Raw genomic sequence first — 17,303 nt, 5'->3', positions numbered from 1 at the left:
GGCAAAATGGAAAGTGTTTTAAACATTGCGTTGTTATGGGAGAAATGTGGAAATCCACTTGAGCTCAGAGGACTTGATGAGTCCAGGATGTTGCAGAATCAGAGGTTTTGCATCTCAGAAGGAGGCCATTCAGCCCATATAATATGTGCTAGCTCTCCAAAAGAGTAGTGCACTTTGTGGCTTTTCAGAAAATCATAAAATCCCTTCAGCACAGGAGGAGGCCGTTTGGCCTGTAAAGCCTGCACTGACTACAATCCCAACCAGGCCCTATCCCCATAACCCTATGTATTTATCCTGCTAATCCCCCTGACATTGAGATAATGTAAAATGGCCAATCAACCTAACCCATACATCTTTGCACTGTGGGAGAAAACCAGAGCACCCTGAGGAAACCCATGTAGACACTGGGAGAATCTGCAAACTCCACAAAGTCATCTGAGGCTAGAATAGTTTTTTTTTTATTTCTTAGTGTCACAGTAGCCTTACATTAACACTGCAGTGAAGTTAGAGTGAAAATCCCCTGGTCAGCACACTCCGCCGCCTGTTTGGGTACACGGAGAATTTAACATGGCCAATGCACCTAACCATCACATCTTTTTTGGACTGTGGGAGGAAACTGGAATACCCAGAGGAAACCCACGCGAACATGGAGAACACACAGACTCTCGCACAGACAGTGACCCAAGCTGGTGATTGAACCCGAGTCTTTGGTGCTGTAAGGCAGCAGTGCTAATCGCTGTGCCACCCATAATCTTGCACAATATTCCTTTTCAGATAATGTCCCTTTTAAATAGCTTGATTGAATTTGCCTCCACCATACTATCGGGCAGTGCGTTCCAGCTGTACCAAATAGTTTCTCCCAATGCCTCTAAGGTAATTGGCAAAAAAAGTAATAAAGATGTGCCCTTGCATTCTTGATCCTTCCAACAATGTGGAGTTTTTTCCCTGTTCACTCTGTCCAAATTCTTCATGATTATGAACATATGTCCAAACTTTCAACTGTCTCCAAGTTAAATTGTCCCGATTTCTCCAATTTATCTTCATAACTGAAGTTCCTAATCCCTGGGACCATCGTGAATCTTTTCTGCACTCACTTATGCTTTTGCATCTTTCTAAAATGTGATGTCCCGAACTGGACCCACACCTCAAGTTGAGAAGAAACCAGCGTTTTGTGCAAGATTAACATAGCCACCTTTCTGTTGTACTCTATACCCCTATTAATAAAACCTAGGCTTACGTATGCATTATTAACTGCTCTGTCAACCTGTCCTTCCACCTTCAATGATTTTTATTCATGAACATCCAGGTTCTTTGCTCCTGCACCCTGTTTAGAATTGTGCCCTTTATATTGTGTCAGCTTTTCCTACTAAAATGAATAAGTTCACACACTTTGCTGCATTGAATTTCATCTGCTGCTGTCCGTCAACTTTGTATTCGTCCTTTTGAAGGTTCTTCTCAGTTCACAATGCTTCCAAGTTTTTTATCATCCACAAATTTTGAAATTGTGCACGATGCACCAACAATTAGGTCATTAATATCTATCAAGGAAAGCAAAGGACCCTGGGGAAATCTACTACATTCCTCCAGTCAAAAAAACCATCCGTTAACCACTACTCTGTTTCTTGTCACTCAGCCAATTTCATAGCCCCTTTCATTCCATGAGCTATAACTTTGCTAATAAATCTGTCATGGGGCAATTTATTAAATATCTTTTAGGATCTATGTAAACCATATCATTGGCCTCATGAATCCTCTCTTACCTTATTAAATACTCCCAAGTTAATTAAACATGATCTGCCTTGATAAATCTATTGACTTTAAATTAACCTGCAGTTGCCCAGGTGACTGTTATTTATGTCTTCAATTATTCCTAGAGGCATTCTCAGCATCAAAGTTAAACTTCTTGGCCTGTAATTGCTGGGCTTATCTTTACACCTCTTTGAGCAAAGGTGTAACTTTTGCAATTCCCCTGCACCAACCAAGTTTTAAGGAGGATTGGAAAATTATGGCCAGTGCTTTGATAATTTTCTCAGTATCCTTGGATGCATCTCATCCAGCATTGGTGCCTTATCCTTTATCCAGTGCTATGCCTTGAGTACAGACAGCCTAATTAATACCTCCTTATCAATTTTAAACCTTTCAAGTGTAAGAATCACCTCCCCTTTCACCTTGACCTGGGCAGCAGCATCATCCTTGGTAAAGACAAATGCAAAGTCTTCATTTAATGCATTGTCTATTATGTCCTCTCTCTCCATGTGCAAATCCCCATTTGGGTCCCCAACCAGCTTCACTCCTCCTTTTCATCGTCCTTTTGCTATTTATATACCTAATATAGTAAAGTGATGTGAGATATTTCATAAGGATATGCGATAAACCAAAGAAGAATAGTTGGAAGGTGACTAATCGTTTGGCCAAAGAATTAGATTTTAGGAAAGACCTAGAGGAGGAGGGAAGAGAGTTTAAGAAGGAAATATGTTCAGATTCAGAAATGGTTCATTGTAGTGTACTTGCCTGTGTGTAATTCTGATCAGCTGCTGTATCAAATCTCCTCTCTCCATTCTTTTTAGCTGAAATTGGAGATTGTGATGAAGCTCTGGATCTGGAGTACCTTAAGAATAACACGCTCTTCCCAAACCAGAAAATGTTGCAGAAAAAGATTATAGAATTCCACCGACGGAATATGTGAGTATTGTTTACCTGAACCAGCTGACGGTTTTGTTTGTGACTAAAACAAAATCCCAACCTTGTGATCCTTCTCGGGACCCTTTACTGTGTTATTTAACTTCGCAATTTTGTTCCTCCAACTTCCCTTATAGTGAAGAGGATTTTCCTTCAGTAATGAATTATGGTTTTTCTGTTTGTCCTTAAATATGCAACACAACACAGTTTGTATATTACCATTTCCTTCTCATGGCTTTTGTATTTGGCATAGGCAGGAGCAGTGAAATATGGAGCATTGGGATATTGATCAAGTTGCAATTCCTGATGATGTGAGGTCTCCTTACATGCTTTGGAACATCCATTTCTGACTAATGTGACTTTGAAAATTTGATACTCAGTACACTGTTGTTCAAAGCTGAGTGCTTTAGGTTGGCATTCCTGAAGCTTTTGAATGGCGGGGTGCAATTATTAATTTGAATATTTCTCAACATATAGGATCTGTTCTTTTAGCCACATTGATTATTTTCTTTATGAATACAAAATGCTGGAACTGTTTAATGTATAAAGATATGCTTACAAGGTATGATGAACTTAATAAAATTGTTTTTCTCTACTTGTATGAATCATATGCGCCCCCCCCGCCCCGCCTCCCAAAACTAACAACCCCAGCCAATTCCCTGCATCCCGCAGAAAACAGGTGACTGATGTTGAGCTACATTTACATTGATATCTGCAGCAATCTTCTCTCTCTCTCTCCCACTACCTCTCCTGAAATCAATGGCTGCGGGAGTAAAAATTATTGTCAGATTAGGTGGTGAGAGATTATAGATCTTGGAGAGCAGTGAAAGCGGAGCCAATTGACAAACCAGGCCTGATACTGTCCTTTCATGATATCTATGCATGCGTTTTCCAATAAAAATATCAGAATAGTGATCAAAAGAGGGGGATCTGACAATTGGAGCATCTCCTTATCTGGGCCCTTTGGTTCGGCTAATTCAGCATTGATCAGATTTTGGTCCTTGGAACTTTGACATGAATCAGGACCCCATTATCTACCACAGTAGCTGGGAATCCCGTTATTTAGTGATGTAGTGCTTGGGAACATCAGTGTTTCCCCAAAACAGCAGATTTTGATAGTGGAAGATTAGTGCTTTAGGAAATAGCTGAAAAAAGTTACTCACCATAGAACAAAATTTCATACGGATTAAGATTATAAAACTACATAGTGCAACATTTCCCCAAGGTTCATTTAACGGATTGTAGCCGGAACAGCTCCAAAAGTGGCTGCCCATCTCACTGTTACGTTGTCATTTTGAGAAACTCTAATCTGTAATTGGCCTCTTCCTGTTCCTCTCTATGTGCTGCCCCTTAATGATATCATCCATAGACATTGGGTTGGAATCCATATGCATACTTCAATTCCCAGCTCTACTTTCATCTGTCTTGCTGTCTCCATTGTGTGTCTCTGCTTGAGTTTCAGAACTGCTGGTGAAGTTCTTAACTTTAGATTCAGTTGTCTATCCGCCTGGCCAGATTCCCTATTCAACTCATTTGAAACTCTGCTACCAATGTTCCATCCCACTTCAATCCTCACCTCCAAGCACCCCAGTCCTCTAATTTATGTTGCCTCTTGCTCTCCTGGTACCTCTTTTTTAAAAAATTCTTATCTTTGTGATAAATTTCTTTATTGCCTCACCAATCCCTGCCTCTATAGTGTCCTAAAACCCCTGTTGGAGAAAATATTTGAATGAGCCAACCCCCTCTCTATCATAATGAAAGAAAAAGTATTTGTTTTGAGGAAGAAAATTGACGGGAACCTGCAGTGTGGTTTGCTGAGCTTTACAATAGTAGGATTGCTGGTACATAAAAGACTGCTTTTACTTGTCAATTGACGGGGATTTGACAACAAGTGAATCCTGCTCCTAATTACATGGACTAAGCTCTGCCATATGTTCGCACTAAGTGTGGCTCCTCTCCAGTGACATCTGAGCCTTGCAGTTTCTAGTGCATAATCCCTGTAACTGAATGGGGTTATCTCAGGAAGCAGGTGCCATAATAGATCGCATTCCACCATTCAAAGTTCTTTGTATAATCTTTGAGCTATTGTATAATATGCATCTACAATATTGACATTACTTTGGTATTTCCTAGCAAACAATTTTTCCACAAAAGTATTGTTACAGCCAGCAATCCTTCAAGGTGGATCCCTAGAGCATTGGTAGTTCTGGCTTTTAAATTCGGCATGGTGTCAGGTTAAGAGATATTAAATTGAATGAATTTAGCTCAAGCTCTTGGAATGAATTGCCAGCTACCTTCTAATCCCAGAACTGAAATGACAGCTACAAATCTCACACAGGAATTCTCTGGCTGCTTACGCCAGCAGGATCTTCCGGCCCTGTGAATGGTGTACCTCAGCCACAGGTTTCCCAGCAGCATGGGGTGGAATCATTGGGAAATCCACTGACAGCAGAGGGACCAGAAGATTTTGCTGCCCGTGAGTGGTGCATTGCCTCCTACCACTGGGAAACACGGCAGAGAATTCTGCTCATGATTTACGTTGTTCCCTGTGTTGACTGAATTGTTCTCTCTGAAGCAGTCCTGGGTATCTAGTTTCTGTAAATAAACCAACCACAGATTAAACTCTTAGAAAGTTTAGGGGGATGGGGATTAGTTACAGCAAATGGTGGAAATTGGTTTTCTGCAAGGATTGATGCTGGGATTATGGTTCACGATTTTCAGAAATGATTTGGATTCAGAAATTGCAAGTACAATTTCAAAATTTGCAGCTGATGCCAAATTGGGAGATGCAGTTAATATAGAGGACTGTAACAAAGTATCAGAGGACGTTGATAAACAGCTGGGTATGTAATTACCAAATAAATTTCAATATAGGCACGAGATGATTTATTTCATTAAGAACAACAAGGTGGCTCAATATTCCTTGGACGGTAACTGTGTAAATGGGGATTCAGACACACAGATGACATCACTGGAATCAGTAATGCAGATTCATAAGGATATTTAAAGGTTAATTTCTACAGAAATAGAGTTGAAAGCAGAATAGTTCTGCTAAGCATGTGGAGCACTGATTAGATGATGCTTGGGTTATTGTGAGCAGTTCGTTGAATCATAGAATCTACAATGCAGAAGAAGGCCATTCGGCCCTTTGAGTCTGCACTGGCCACAATCCCACCTAGGCTCTATCCTCATAATCCCATTCATTTACTCTGCTAATACCCCTATGGAGCAGTTTAGCATGGCCAACCTAACCCACACAACTTTGAAATTCTGGTCTCCATATTGTAAGAATGATAATAGAGGTACTGGAAAAGGTGTCAGTGACATTTACTGGAATGGTACCAAGTCAAAGGTGCTGTACTTGTAAGGAAAGATTGAACAGGCTGAGGTTGTTTTCTCTAGAAGAGGTAAGACTGAGGAGTGCTGTGATAAGAGACTTTTAAGATTGATGGAGAAACATGGAAAAAATGATCTATTTACTAGACTAAATACAAAATTGTCATTGAAATAAATCAATGGGGGAGCTGTTTTTGAGGTTTGAGAATGTCCCCAGAAAGGGGGTTGTGCACCGTTCCCAGAGATACTGCAATACTTGGTCGATACGTGGAGTGGACAGAGCAAGACCCTATTCCATCTGTCTGCTCCAAAAATCAATTTAATATATGGTGCCCAGATAAGCAGCGTATCAGATAGTAAACTGATAAGAACAAATACTACACTTGATCTTAGCCAAAAGCAATTAGAAGATGGAACTTGCTTTCAGAAGAGTAAATGCTGTATTTAAAAGGAAGCTAGATAAACTAGGAGGGAGAAAAGAATAGAAGGATATATTGATGGGATTAGATTTGGCTGGGAGTAGCCTCTGAGCATAAACACCAGCATAAATATCAGGCAGAATAACTCGTTTCTGCCTTGTCCATATGTTGCAGTTGTTCAATCAGTTTATCGCTGTTTCCAAATGATGCACAGATGTACAAGCAGCAACTTCTAGGCCAGCACTTACATTATTTGCTTTTAAAGAAAACATGTATTGTTGTATTTACAATTGGACAAAATTTTTCTTAAGGCTTTATGATTAATTTGCCTTTGGTATTGAGACAATTGGAATTATGCTAATACCAGAAAAAACATGAGTGATTCAATTTGCATTTTTTGAAATATTAATATGGTGTGTGTCTGCTTGCTGTGAATTATTGCCAGTTGGAACTGGATTTTGAAATGAAGGCTGCTGTAACTATAAATCATGTAGGATTTGAATCCCTCTTTGCTGCAAAAACATTAAAGGGTGACTCTGTATAGAGACGGAGATTCAGTGGGTGCAGTATATGTCTGACTGTGTGAAAAGCTGCACTGCTAGGGACCTGTGTTGTCCTGGCTTGTGCAAGCAATCACACTATGGCAGCTAGTGAATTTTAAATTCAATTAATGCAAATCTGCAGTGTAAAGCTACCTTCAGCAAAAGTAAATGGAAGCTATCATTGATTGTTGTAAAACCCCACCTGGTTCACTAATGTCCTTCAGGGAAGGAAATTTGCCATCCATCACTGGGCTGGCCTACATGTGACTCCATACCCACAGCAATGTGGTTGTCTTTTAACTGCCTTCAAATGGTTGATCAAACCACTCAGTTCTAGGGCAATTAAGGATGATAAAGGGCCAGCGATGGCCTCGTTACATGAAAGAATAAACTTAAAAAAAAAATGACATACCGCTGGGAAATTGAGGGAAAGGTAGAGAAATAAAGGAAATTTTTTATTTAACAACAGAACAAAGCTTCATATATTGACAAGTGATGTGAAAGATGAAAACTAGTGAGTTGCCCTGATATTGAATTCCTCACTTATGCACGTTCTAGAACCCTGCTGCTGTTAACCATCTAATTGGAAAAGGGCCAAGGGGTTGGTTTAGCAATGTGCTATTTTCAGTCTCAATATGGCTGTTTATAGGAATGATAATTTGTTTATTTGTACCTGACTGGCTAGCTGGGCATTTGTTGATAACTCCTGGAAAGACTTTGGAGCCTGCACCTTCTAATTTCAAAAATTTGGAACTGGTGAACATTGTGCGCATTATCTGTGCTAGACAAACTTCTAAAAAGGGTGGAGTCTGCTGTGGGGAGCGTATGGCTCCGCTCAGTATCTTGCTGCAATGTATTATGGCTGATGTAGGTATTGAGAAGGGGGTGGTGGAGGTAAATTCCACATCTGTCTAATGTGCCATTTTAACAGAAATATCTCAAGTTTTAAAAAAAGTCCAATTTGCAAAGCTTAGCAAACTGCACTTCTGTACCACTTGCTGATCATGTTTTGTTGGCTTCAAGGTCTGTATACTTCATATTTACAATGTACCTGTAAAAATGAGACAAAATTTGTTTTAAAAAAATTCATTTTCATCTTCCTTAACCTTCCTCTCTCTTTCCTAAGGCGTAGCAGCACATGAGCCTGCCAGGAGAGCTGAGTTCACAAAACTGCTGTGCATATAACTGTAGTAAATTACTGTGAGCTGCATTCTTAGTAACTGTTCTGTATGTGTTCCAGAGGCCAGACTCCAGCTGAATCAGATTTCCAGGTACTGGAGATAGCACGAAAGCTTGAAATGTATGGAATTCGGTTTCACCCAGCCTCTGACAGAGAGGGGACAAAAATCAATCTGGCTGTCGCCCACATGGGAGTTTTGGTGTTTCAGGTAGAGCTTTAAACTTAACCCAGCATGCTTGTTCTCAGAGAGACATGTAAGGTATTTAAGCTATTAAATACATTAAGCATGTCTTTTCAGAATCCCTTTTTCCTTCCTTTAAAGCAGTTAATTAGTTTCTCTAATTATTCCATTTGCCTTTATTTTGACTTTTCTAAATTGTCTAATGTTGACCCTCAGCACTGTTAAGATTTGTTAATGGGATGTAAGTGTCACCAGCTAGATCAGCATTTATTGCCTATCCCGAGTTGAAACTGGGGGTGATGAGCTGTTGCACTGAACTGCTACAGTCCATGTAGGTACATCCACAGTGCTGTTTGGGAGGAAGTTTCAGGATTTTGACCCAGTGACAATGATGGAATGGTGATATATTTTCAGTCAGGAGGTTGAGGGGTGGCACAGTGGTTAGCACTGCTGCCTCTCAGCGCCAGAAACCCAGGTTCCATTCTGGCTTGGGTCACTATCCGTCCGGAGTCTGCACGTTCCCCCCTCCGTGCCTGCGTGGGTTTCCTCTGGCTGCTCCGGTTTCCTCTGGCTGCTCCAGTTTCCTCCCACAGTCCGAAAAGACATGCTAGTTAGGTGGATTGGCCATGCTAAATTCTCCCTCAGTGTACTCGAACAGGCGCCGGATTGTGGTGACTAGGGGACTTTCACAGTAACTTCATCGCGGTGTTAACATAAGCCTACGTGTGACACCAATAAATAAAATAAAAAAGAGCGACTTGGAGCAGTTCTTTCAGGTGCAGCGTTCTAGAAAATCATTCAGATACATCATTCTAGAAATTTATTTTTGCCATCCATGGATATATTCTTGTTTTAGAGTCTCTTGAGTAGATTCCAATATACGTGGCTATGTCATTGAGGAATTTTCTCCAGTCAATTCCTTTATCATTTGGAGCAGGGAAGTCATCTGAAGTTGCTGTAAACTATCTTTTAAGAGTGACATTGGAGGATTATGCTCTTTGCCAAGTAATCAGCCATTGGAGCTTTTGTAAGGAGGATATATTCATTCTTGAACACATGCCCCTGCACTGTTAGATTCAGCCTCAGGCTTAGAGAATTAAATTCATAATATTTTTTCTTCCCTCTTGTAGGGCAATACAAAAATTAACACTTTCAACTGGGCGAAGATTCGGAAACTTAGCTTCAAGAGGAAAAGATTTCTCATCAAGCTCCATCCAGAAGTCCATGTATGGTTTGAGGCTTTGGGAAGAGTTTATTGTTTGGTGCTTTGGTTTCTGTACTCAAACTGTTAAAAATCTTCTGTTTGTATTGGAGAAAATAATGGGAGAGTTGACAGAGGTGAACAAAAATTTAATCAAAAGACTAGGTTTCTAAAAGTTTTTTTAAAGCTGAAGAGAGAAATGAAGAGGAATGACAGAGACAACTGGAAGAATTCAGATGTTGCAGCAAACTGAATGCACTGAGCTGTCTTGCAGATGCAAATCCTCTGGAATTCAAGCACAATGCAAACACTTGCTAGTAGAAATTAATCATTGCACAATGTACCCATTTATTCATGCTTATAGTTCAAAGTCAAAGACCCTGTCATTGAAGTTTAAGTTATTGTACCTTAAACAGGATATGCCCGTGCTTTAAAGTATATTCTGATGCTTGTTTTCTGTTTAGTGCCATTTGTGATTAGCGGAACTTACCCAGTTAGTGCAGCCCCGTTCCTGTTTTAGTTCAGTTGCGAGCGATGTAATTTTGCACGCTAGATCTATCTTTTCAAATACAAAGTTGCTTTGGTCACCGCCTCTCGTTTGTCAGTTGGCCTTCAGTCTTGTCCCTCAATCCTCCCCCGGTCATTTCCCTCTCTTGTCTATCTCATTTGCCACAAACAAGGGCTTGGGGGGAGACACAGTGAGAAGGAAATGTCAGGGGAGTCAGGAGAAGGACAAGCAAGTGGGAGGGAGTGAAGAGGTCATGAGGGGACAGTGGCAAGCTCAAGGCGGGGTAGGGGGTGGTTTGGGAGAGGAAAGGGACAAGCAGGAGAGTCAAGAATGAGAGTTAGGTTGAAAGAATAGTAAATTAATAAGAGTAATAAGTAGAGAGGATTTTTGGGCCAGTCAGGTTCAAGGCAGCTAGTTGGTCTTTAATGTAAAAAAAAGTACTGGTCAGGCATGTGAGCAGCCCTTATTATATGCTTTCTTATAGGAAAGGGATTTTTGTTTAGCATGCTGGTCTTTAGGGACACCGGAAATGCTAAAGGGATAGCTGCAATTAAAGGCAATCTTACCACAACTGCCAATATTTTTTCTGAGTCATGTTTATTCAGAACTGTCCCCTCACCTCTACCTTCCTCTAATTTTGTGCCGACCCCTATTCTCTGACTTTGGCCATTGGTTAGTGCTGCTGCTTCACAGCGCCAGGGACCTGGCTTCGATTCTGGCCTCAGGTGACTGTGTGTGGAGTTTGCATATTCTCCCTCTGCATTGGTTTCCTCTCAGTACTCTGATTTCCTCCCATGGTTCAAAGATGTGTAGGTGAGGTGGATTAGCCATGATAAATGCACAGAATTAAGGGGTTAGGAATGCAAGTGGGTCTATGTTGAGCGCCCTTTTGGCAGATCAAATGGGCTCCTTCTGCACTGTGGGAATTCTATGGAGCTAGCCATGGCTCAGTTGGTAAAACTCTTGCCTTTGAGTCAGAAGATTCAAATCCCATTCCAGTGATTTGGGCATAAAATCCAGGCAGTAGGTCTTGTGCAGTACTGAGGAGTACTGTCTTTCAGACAACATCCCTTCTGTGTGAATGTAAACAGTGTTGTGCCGTGATTTGAATAACTGGGGAGGTCTTTCTGGTCATATAAACATATGAAATAGGAGCAAAAGTAGGTCATTTGGCCCCTTGAGCCTGCTTTGCCATTCAGTAAGACCATGACCGATGTGTTTGTGTTTCGAATTCCATATCCCTGTCTGCTGCCAATAACCTTTGATTCTTTTGTCTAACAAGAATTTATTAGCCTGTGCCTTAAAAATATTTAGTGATCCCACCCACACTGCCTTCTGAGGCAAAGTGTTTCAAAGTCGCACCATCCTCCGATAGAAGCTTATTTTCTTCATTTCTGTCCTGTAAGAGTGACTCCTAATTTTAAAACAATGCCCAATAGTTCTGGACTCACCCACAAAGAAAACATCATTTCTATATTCATCTTGTCAGTACCATGGCTCTTGTATGTTTCAATCAAGTCATCTCTGACTCCAGTGAAAACAAGCCCAGCCTATCCAATCTTTCCTCAGAAAACAACCTTCTCATTCCAGTTATCAATCCAGTAAACCACCTCTGAGCTGCCTCCAACGCATTTATATCCTTTGTTAAGTAAGGCGACCAAAACTACCCACAGTACTTGAGATGTGGTCTCATCAATGTCCTGTATAATTGAAACAAAGCACCCTTTTGTTCAATTCCTCTAATAATAAAGAATAACATTCCATGAGGTTTCATGTTTACTTGTACCTACATACTAACCTTTTGTGACTTGTGCATTAAAATACCTAGATCCCTCTGCGCCTCAATTCTGCAGTTGTTCTCCATTTAAGTAATACTTTGCTTTTATCTATTCTTCCTGCAAAGTGGACAACTTCACGTTTTTCCACATTACACTCATTTGCTAGATTTTTTGCCCACTCACTCAGTCTGTCTGTATCTGTCTGCAAGCTTCTTATGTCATCTTCACAATATACTTTTCTACAATCTTTGCTGTCAGCAAATCTAGCTACCAAACCTTCGATCTGATCATCTAAGCTGTGGCTATAAATTGTAAAATTGCTCCTAGCCATCCCTCTACCAATGTCACTGCAACATTATCCAGTCATCACCTCATTGAAGCTTGTTGGATCTTGTTGCACATAAATTAGCTGTCATGTTTCCTGTGTTACTGTAATACCTCATTGGTTGTAGAACACTTTAGTACATCCTGAGGCTGTGAAGAGCTTTAGGAATATAGGTTATTTTATCTTCCTTGCCTATGTGGTTGTAGATGGAGATATCCAGCATTGAATTTTCTCCCTCTCCTTTCACTTCTACTTATGGATTTCCCAAGACCTCGACCCCTGGCCTCATTCCCATGCTATCTCAGAGCAACGTTCTCCTGAGTCAGATCAGTTTCAAGTACATGCTTATGGCATTCAGTTCTATCTCTTCATTTTTCTCAACCCTTCACTGCTTTTGTTGTCACGTTGTCCAGCCCTTTCCTCTCTTCAAAATGCTTCTTAAAAACCCACTGTTTTGACCAGACTTTTGGTCAGCGTTCCTTAATGTCTGCTCCTTTGATTTTGTGTCCATGTTTTTCCCTGTTGTATGCTTCGAGTTTTCAATCTAAATGACACCGTGGTGTTGTTGTTTTGAAAAGGGAATTGTAATACCCATGACACTATGCCTTATTACAGGGTTCATACCAGGACACATTGGAATTTCTGCTGGCTGATCGTGACCTGTGTAAGATCTTCTGGAAGAACTGTGTTGAGTACCATACCTTTTTCAGACTCATGGACCAACCCAAACCAAAGGCCAAACCTGTTTTATTCAGCAGGGGCTCCTCCTTCAGATACAGGTAGATATTAACTGCATTTTAATTGTTGTAGCTGGTTTGTAGAAATTAGTCATGTGGCATGTAGCTTAATTACCAACGCGATTTAAATAATCAAGTTGTTACTGTTACAGCATTCCAAGGATCTATTTCCGTCACATCTAAGAACAATGCATGTTTCAGTCACGCTTAATGTTAAAATGTAAAAAGAAACTGAAGCAATAATTTGTCATATGCAGTAAATAGGTCCTTGCATAAAACTAGACACTTTTTGTCTTTAGCATCATTTAACAGCAGGAAGGGACTACTGCCTCTCAGCACCAGATGCCTGGGTTTGATTCTGGCATTGGGTGATTGTGTGGAATTTGTATATTCTCTCCATGTCTGCATGGATTTCCTCTGGGTGCTCCAGTTTCCCCCTCAGTCCAAAGATGCACAGGTTAGATGGATTGGCCATGATAAACACACAGGGCTATAGGGTAACATTGCAAATTTCATTTAAGTCATTTGCCACAGACAGCTAGTTTTGTTGCCTACCTGTGCGCGAAAATTCTCCAGCTGCTTCCATTCTTGCCCTAAATCCTCTTCCCCCACCAACCTGGTTATAATTCTTGCCTCTCCGATGTTGCGCTCCGTCTGTTTTCTTCCCCAAGGTTACTCTGTGTCTGTCTCCTGCTTCTGCGCCGGCGCCCCGCTCTCTGGCCGTGTTGGCGCCCATTAGTGCTAGAAGTTAATTGGTGCAGAAAACTGCTAGAATGCTGCATGACTGACAGCTGCCACAAGATGGAGGCCAAGGGCTCCAGCCTAGAACCAGAGACAGGATCAGTTAAACACTTTGGGGAGGAGGGAGCGGGATAGGCAGTGGGGGAGAGGAGGTGGCCTGTGCCACCCCACCTCCCCCTCTCTCTCCCCGCCACCACCTCCCCAAAGTGTTTAACTGTTCCTGTCTCTGGTTCCAGACTGGAGCCCTTGGTCTCCATCTTGTGGCAGTTGTCAGTCATGCAGCATTCCAGCCATTTTCTGCACCAATTAACTTCTGGCACTAACTAGAGCCTGGTCTGTCTAAAATTACTGAGTTGTGAAATTTAAAAAAATATATATGTTACTTTTACATATAAAGATCTGTTTGCAAGTTATTTTGTGGTTGGTCCTGCATACATGCAGTGTATTATTTGTTTTTTCTGGATGACGAATGCTGACGAATCCTAACTCTGGTTTTAACATTGATTGCCCTATACAGTTTCCTATACAGTTTTTTCACTTATAGTTGCAGTATTCAGGAATACAGCCTCTGAATGCTAAATATGAAATCACAGTGTCTGTAATGTTTGTGTCCCAGTGGTGCAATAGGAGTTATGGCAATGGAGATCTCAGCTACATTTTGCTTCAGAGTGAGAATCTAATTTAAGTGACATCTGGATTGAAAAGAAGATACATCATTTGAATATTTGTGCCTTGTATTTATATTTAGAATTCAAAGCTGAAAGAATGCAAATGTTTTTATTTTTTCACAGCAGGGGATGACCTAAATTGCTCAAAGCCTGTTATATTATTTTGCAGCCTTGCCACTGCAATGTAGGAAAATGTAGCAGCAAGGCCCCACAAGCAGCAATGAACTCAGTTACCAGATAGTAGTGATATTGGCCAGGGTACTATGGCAATGCTCACCTTTGTTCACTGAATAGTGCCATGCAATTTTGTTTCATGGCCACCTGAGAAGGCAGCCAAGGTGATGGTTTAATGTCTCTATTTGTTAATACAGATCATAAAAAGTTGAAGTACTGATCCCTGCAGCACTCAACTGTTATAGTTTGCTAACTTGAAAATGACCCATTTATCCTATCGATGCTAATGTATCACCCCAACACCTTGAGAACCATAACCAATGCCATAATAACCTTTATGTAACACTTTTATCGAGTCCTTTTCATAAATCCAAGTGCACAAATCTAATGGTTCCCCCCCTTAGCCCACCTTGTAACAAGCATCCTTTAAGAATTCTAATAAATTTGTAAAAAAATTATTTTCCTTTTACAAAACCATCTTAACTCTGCCTAGTTGTATTTTGATCTTGTAAATCTCCTGCTACTGCTTCCTTAATAATGGAATGAATCATTGTATAATTGACTGAATTTCAGACTGTAATGAGTAATGATGATTGTCATAGCGAGGAGGATTGAATATAAAAGTAGGGAGGTCTTGCTGCGGCTGTATAGGGCATTGGTGAGGCCGCAGCTGGAGTACTGTATGCAGTTTTGGGTGCCGTACTTACGCAAGGATATTTTGGCCTTGGAGGGAGTGCAGAGGAGGTTTACTAGGCTGATGCCGGAGTTGAGGGGGTTGAGCTATGAGGAGAGGCTGAATAAATTAGGCTTGTACTCGTTAGAGTTTAGAAGAATGAGGGGAGATCTCATTGAGACGTATAAGATGATGAATGGGATGGATAGGATAGAGGTGGAGAGACTCTTCCCGCTCAGAAAGGACAGTAGGACTAGGGGGCACAGCCTCAAGATAAAGGGGGGGCGGTTTAGAATGGAGTTGAGGAAGAATTTCTTCACTCAAAGGGTGATGAATCTCTGGAATTCTCTGCCCGTTGAAGTGGTGGAGGCTACCTCGCTAAATATTTTTAAGAAGTGGGTTGATGGGTTTTTGATAAGCGAGGGGATTAAGGGTTATGGGGAGAGGGCGGGAATGTGGAACTGAGCCATGACAGATCAGCCATGATCTTATTGAATGGCGGGGCAGGCTCAAGGGGCTAGATGGCCTACTCCTGCTCCTGTTTCTTATGTTCAAAGAACTAGAAAATAGCGGTGTAGAACTTCTTAAAAAAATGGCTAATCTGGGTATTTATGAGGTAGCTAATTAACATCTATAGTAGAAAATGTGGACAATTACATATCTAATGCCATGAACACTCCCAACTTCAATTGGGAGCCCAGCATGTAAATGTAAAAGACAAGACTGAAATACTTGCAACCAATGTAAGCCAAATGGATATAGCATCTTGGTCTTCTGCTAAGGTTCCCAACATCATTGATATCAGTCTTCAGCCAATTCTCGTCCTTCCTTGTGACATCAAGAAGGTTGTGTGTCCTGGGACACAGTAAATGCTATGGCCTCAGACAGTATCTCAGCTTTAAGTATTAAAAATATGCGCTTCAGAACTTGTTGCATCTCTAGACAAGCTCTTCCCAAACAGCTTCCAAGATAGTGTCTACCCAACAATGTGGAAGATTGCCCAGCTATGTCTGGCCCACAACAAAGAAGACAAAGCCAATCCGGCCAATTATTCTTGTTAAATTACTTCCGATTGTCAGGAAATGGATTGCTGCCACTACTAGATGGCACTTACTCACCAAAAACTTGCTGTTGATGCCTCAGTTTGGGTTCTGTCAGATCTCATTACAGCTATGGTCCAAACTGAGGTAAAGCTGGATTTAAGAAGCAAAATTAAGAGCATTGCCCCGGCATCAAGGCAGAATTTGACTGACCAAGGATCCCTGGCAAATTTTTTTTTTATTCATTCGTGGGGCATGGGTGTTACTGGCTGGCCAGCATTTATTGCCCATCCCTAGTTGTAGTTGAGAGTCAATCACATTACTCTGGCTCAAGCCACACATAGGTCAGACCACATAAGGAGAGCAGATTTCTGTCCCTTCAGGGCATTAGTGAACCAGATAAATTTTTCCAGCAGTCAACATGGTCATAGTAAATTCTTAATTCCAGATTCTTTTCTTTGGCCTCTTTATGCACTGCAGGGATTCTGTGGTTCTATGGAAATGCTATCACTTCACCATATCCAGTCATGAATGTGATGGACAACTAAATAATTCACAGGAAGAGGAGCCTCCAAAAATATCCCCATCCTCAATGATGGAGGAGCCCATATATCAGTGCTAGGTGGATGATCGATCCTGACCTCCTCTGGAGATCCTCAGAATCTCAAATGTCAGTCTTCAGCCAATTTGATTCACTGAAGGCACTGCATACTGCAAAAGCTGCGAAACCTGACAATATTCCAGCAATAGACTTGTGCTCCAGAAGTCACTGGGCCCACAACCAAGCTGTTCTAGTATAGCTACAAAGGTAGCATCTATCCGCAGTGTGGACAATTGCCCAGGTATGTCCTGTACACACACAGCAGGAGAAATGCAACCGAGCCAATTCTCACTCCTGCAGTCCATTCTTGATTGTCAGTAAGCTGATGAAAGGGATCGTCAACAGTGCTATCAGATGGCACTTGCTTAGCAATAACAGGCTTACTGACACTCATTTTGGGTTCTGCCAGGGACACTCATCCCCTGACATCATTACAGCCTTGGTTTAAACATGGACAAAAGAGCTGAACTCCAGAGGTAAGGTGACGCAGACTGCTCTTGACATCACGGCAGCATTTGAC

At 41.3% G+C, this 17,303-nt stretch overlaps 1 protein-coding gene and 1 non-coding gene across 10 annotated transcripts in view; one reads left to right on the top strand and one right to left on the bottom strand.

The window, feature by feature from the left end:
• The window catches only part of farp2 (FERM, RhoGEF and pleckstrin domain protein 2), a 222,184-nt gene that overhangs the window by 108,256 nt on the left and 96,625 nt on the right, over positions 1–17,303 (top strand). For all 9 annotated transcript variants that reach the window (XM_080185077.1, XM_080185083.1, XM_080185054.1 and 6 more), the window contains exons 7-10: positions 2,568–2,682; positions 8,217–8,364; positions 9,468–9,563; positions 12,765–12,928. In XM_080185077.1, the coding sequence (XP_080041203.1) occupies positions 2,568–2,682; positions 8,217–8,364; positions 9,468–9,563; positions 12,765–12,928 (523 nt within the window). The remainder of the gene's footprint in view (positions 1–2,567; positions 2,683–8,216; positions 8,365–9,467; positions 9,564–12,764; positions 12,929–17,303) is intronic.
• On the bottom strand, positions 6,238–6,429 carry LOC145341661 (U2 spliceosomal RNA). Its single transcript, XR_013886423.1, has one exon. It is a non-coding gene; the product is annotated as a U2 spliceosomal RNA (small nuclear RNA).

This window comes from Carcharhinus amblyrhynchos, chromosome 3 (genome assembly GCF_965287045.1).
Source record: "Carcharhinus amblyrhynchos chromosome 3, sCarAmb.v2.hapA, whole genome shotgun sequence".
Taxonomy (NCBI): domain Eukaryota; kingdom Metazoa; phylum Chordata; class Chondrichthyes; order Carcharhiniformes; family Carcharhinidae; genus Carcharhinus; species Carcharhinus amblyrhynchos.
Note: the sequence above shows the minus strand (reverse complement) of the source record. Positions and strands in the feature narration are given on the sequence as shown.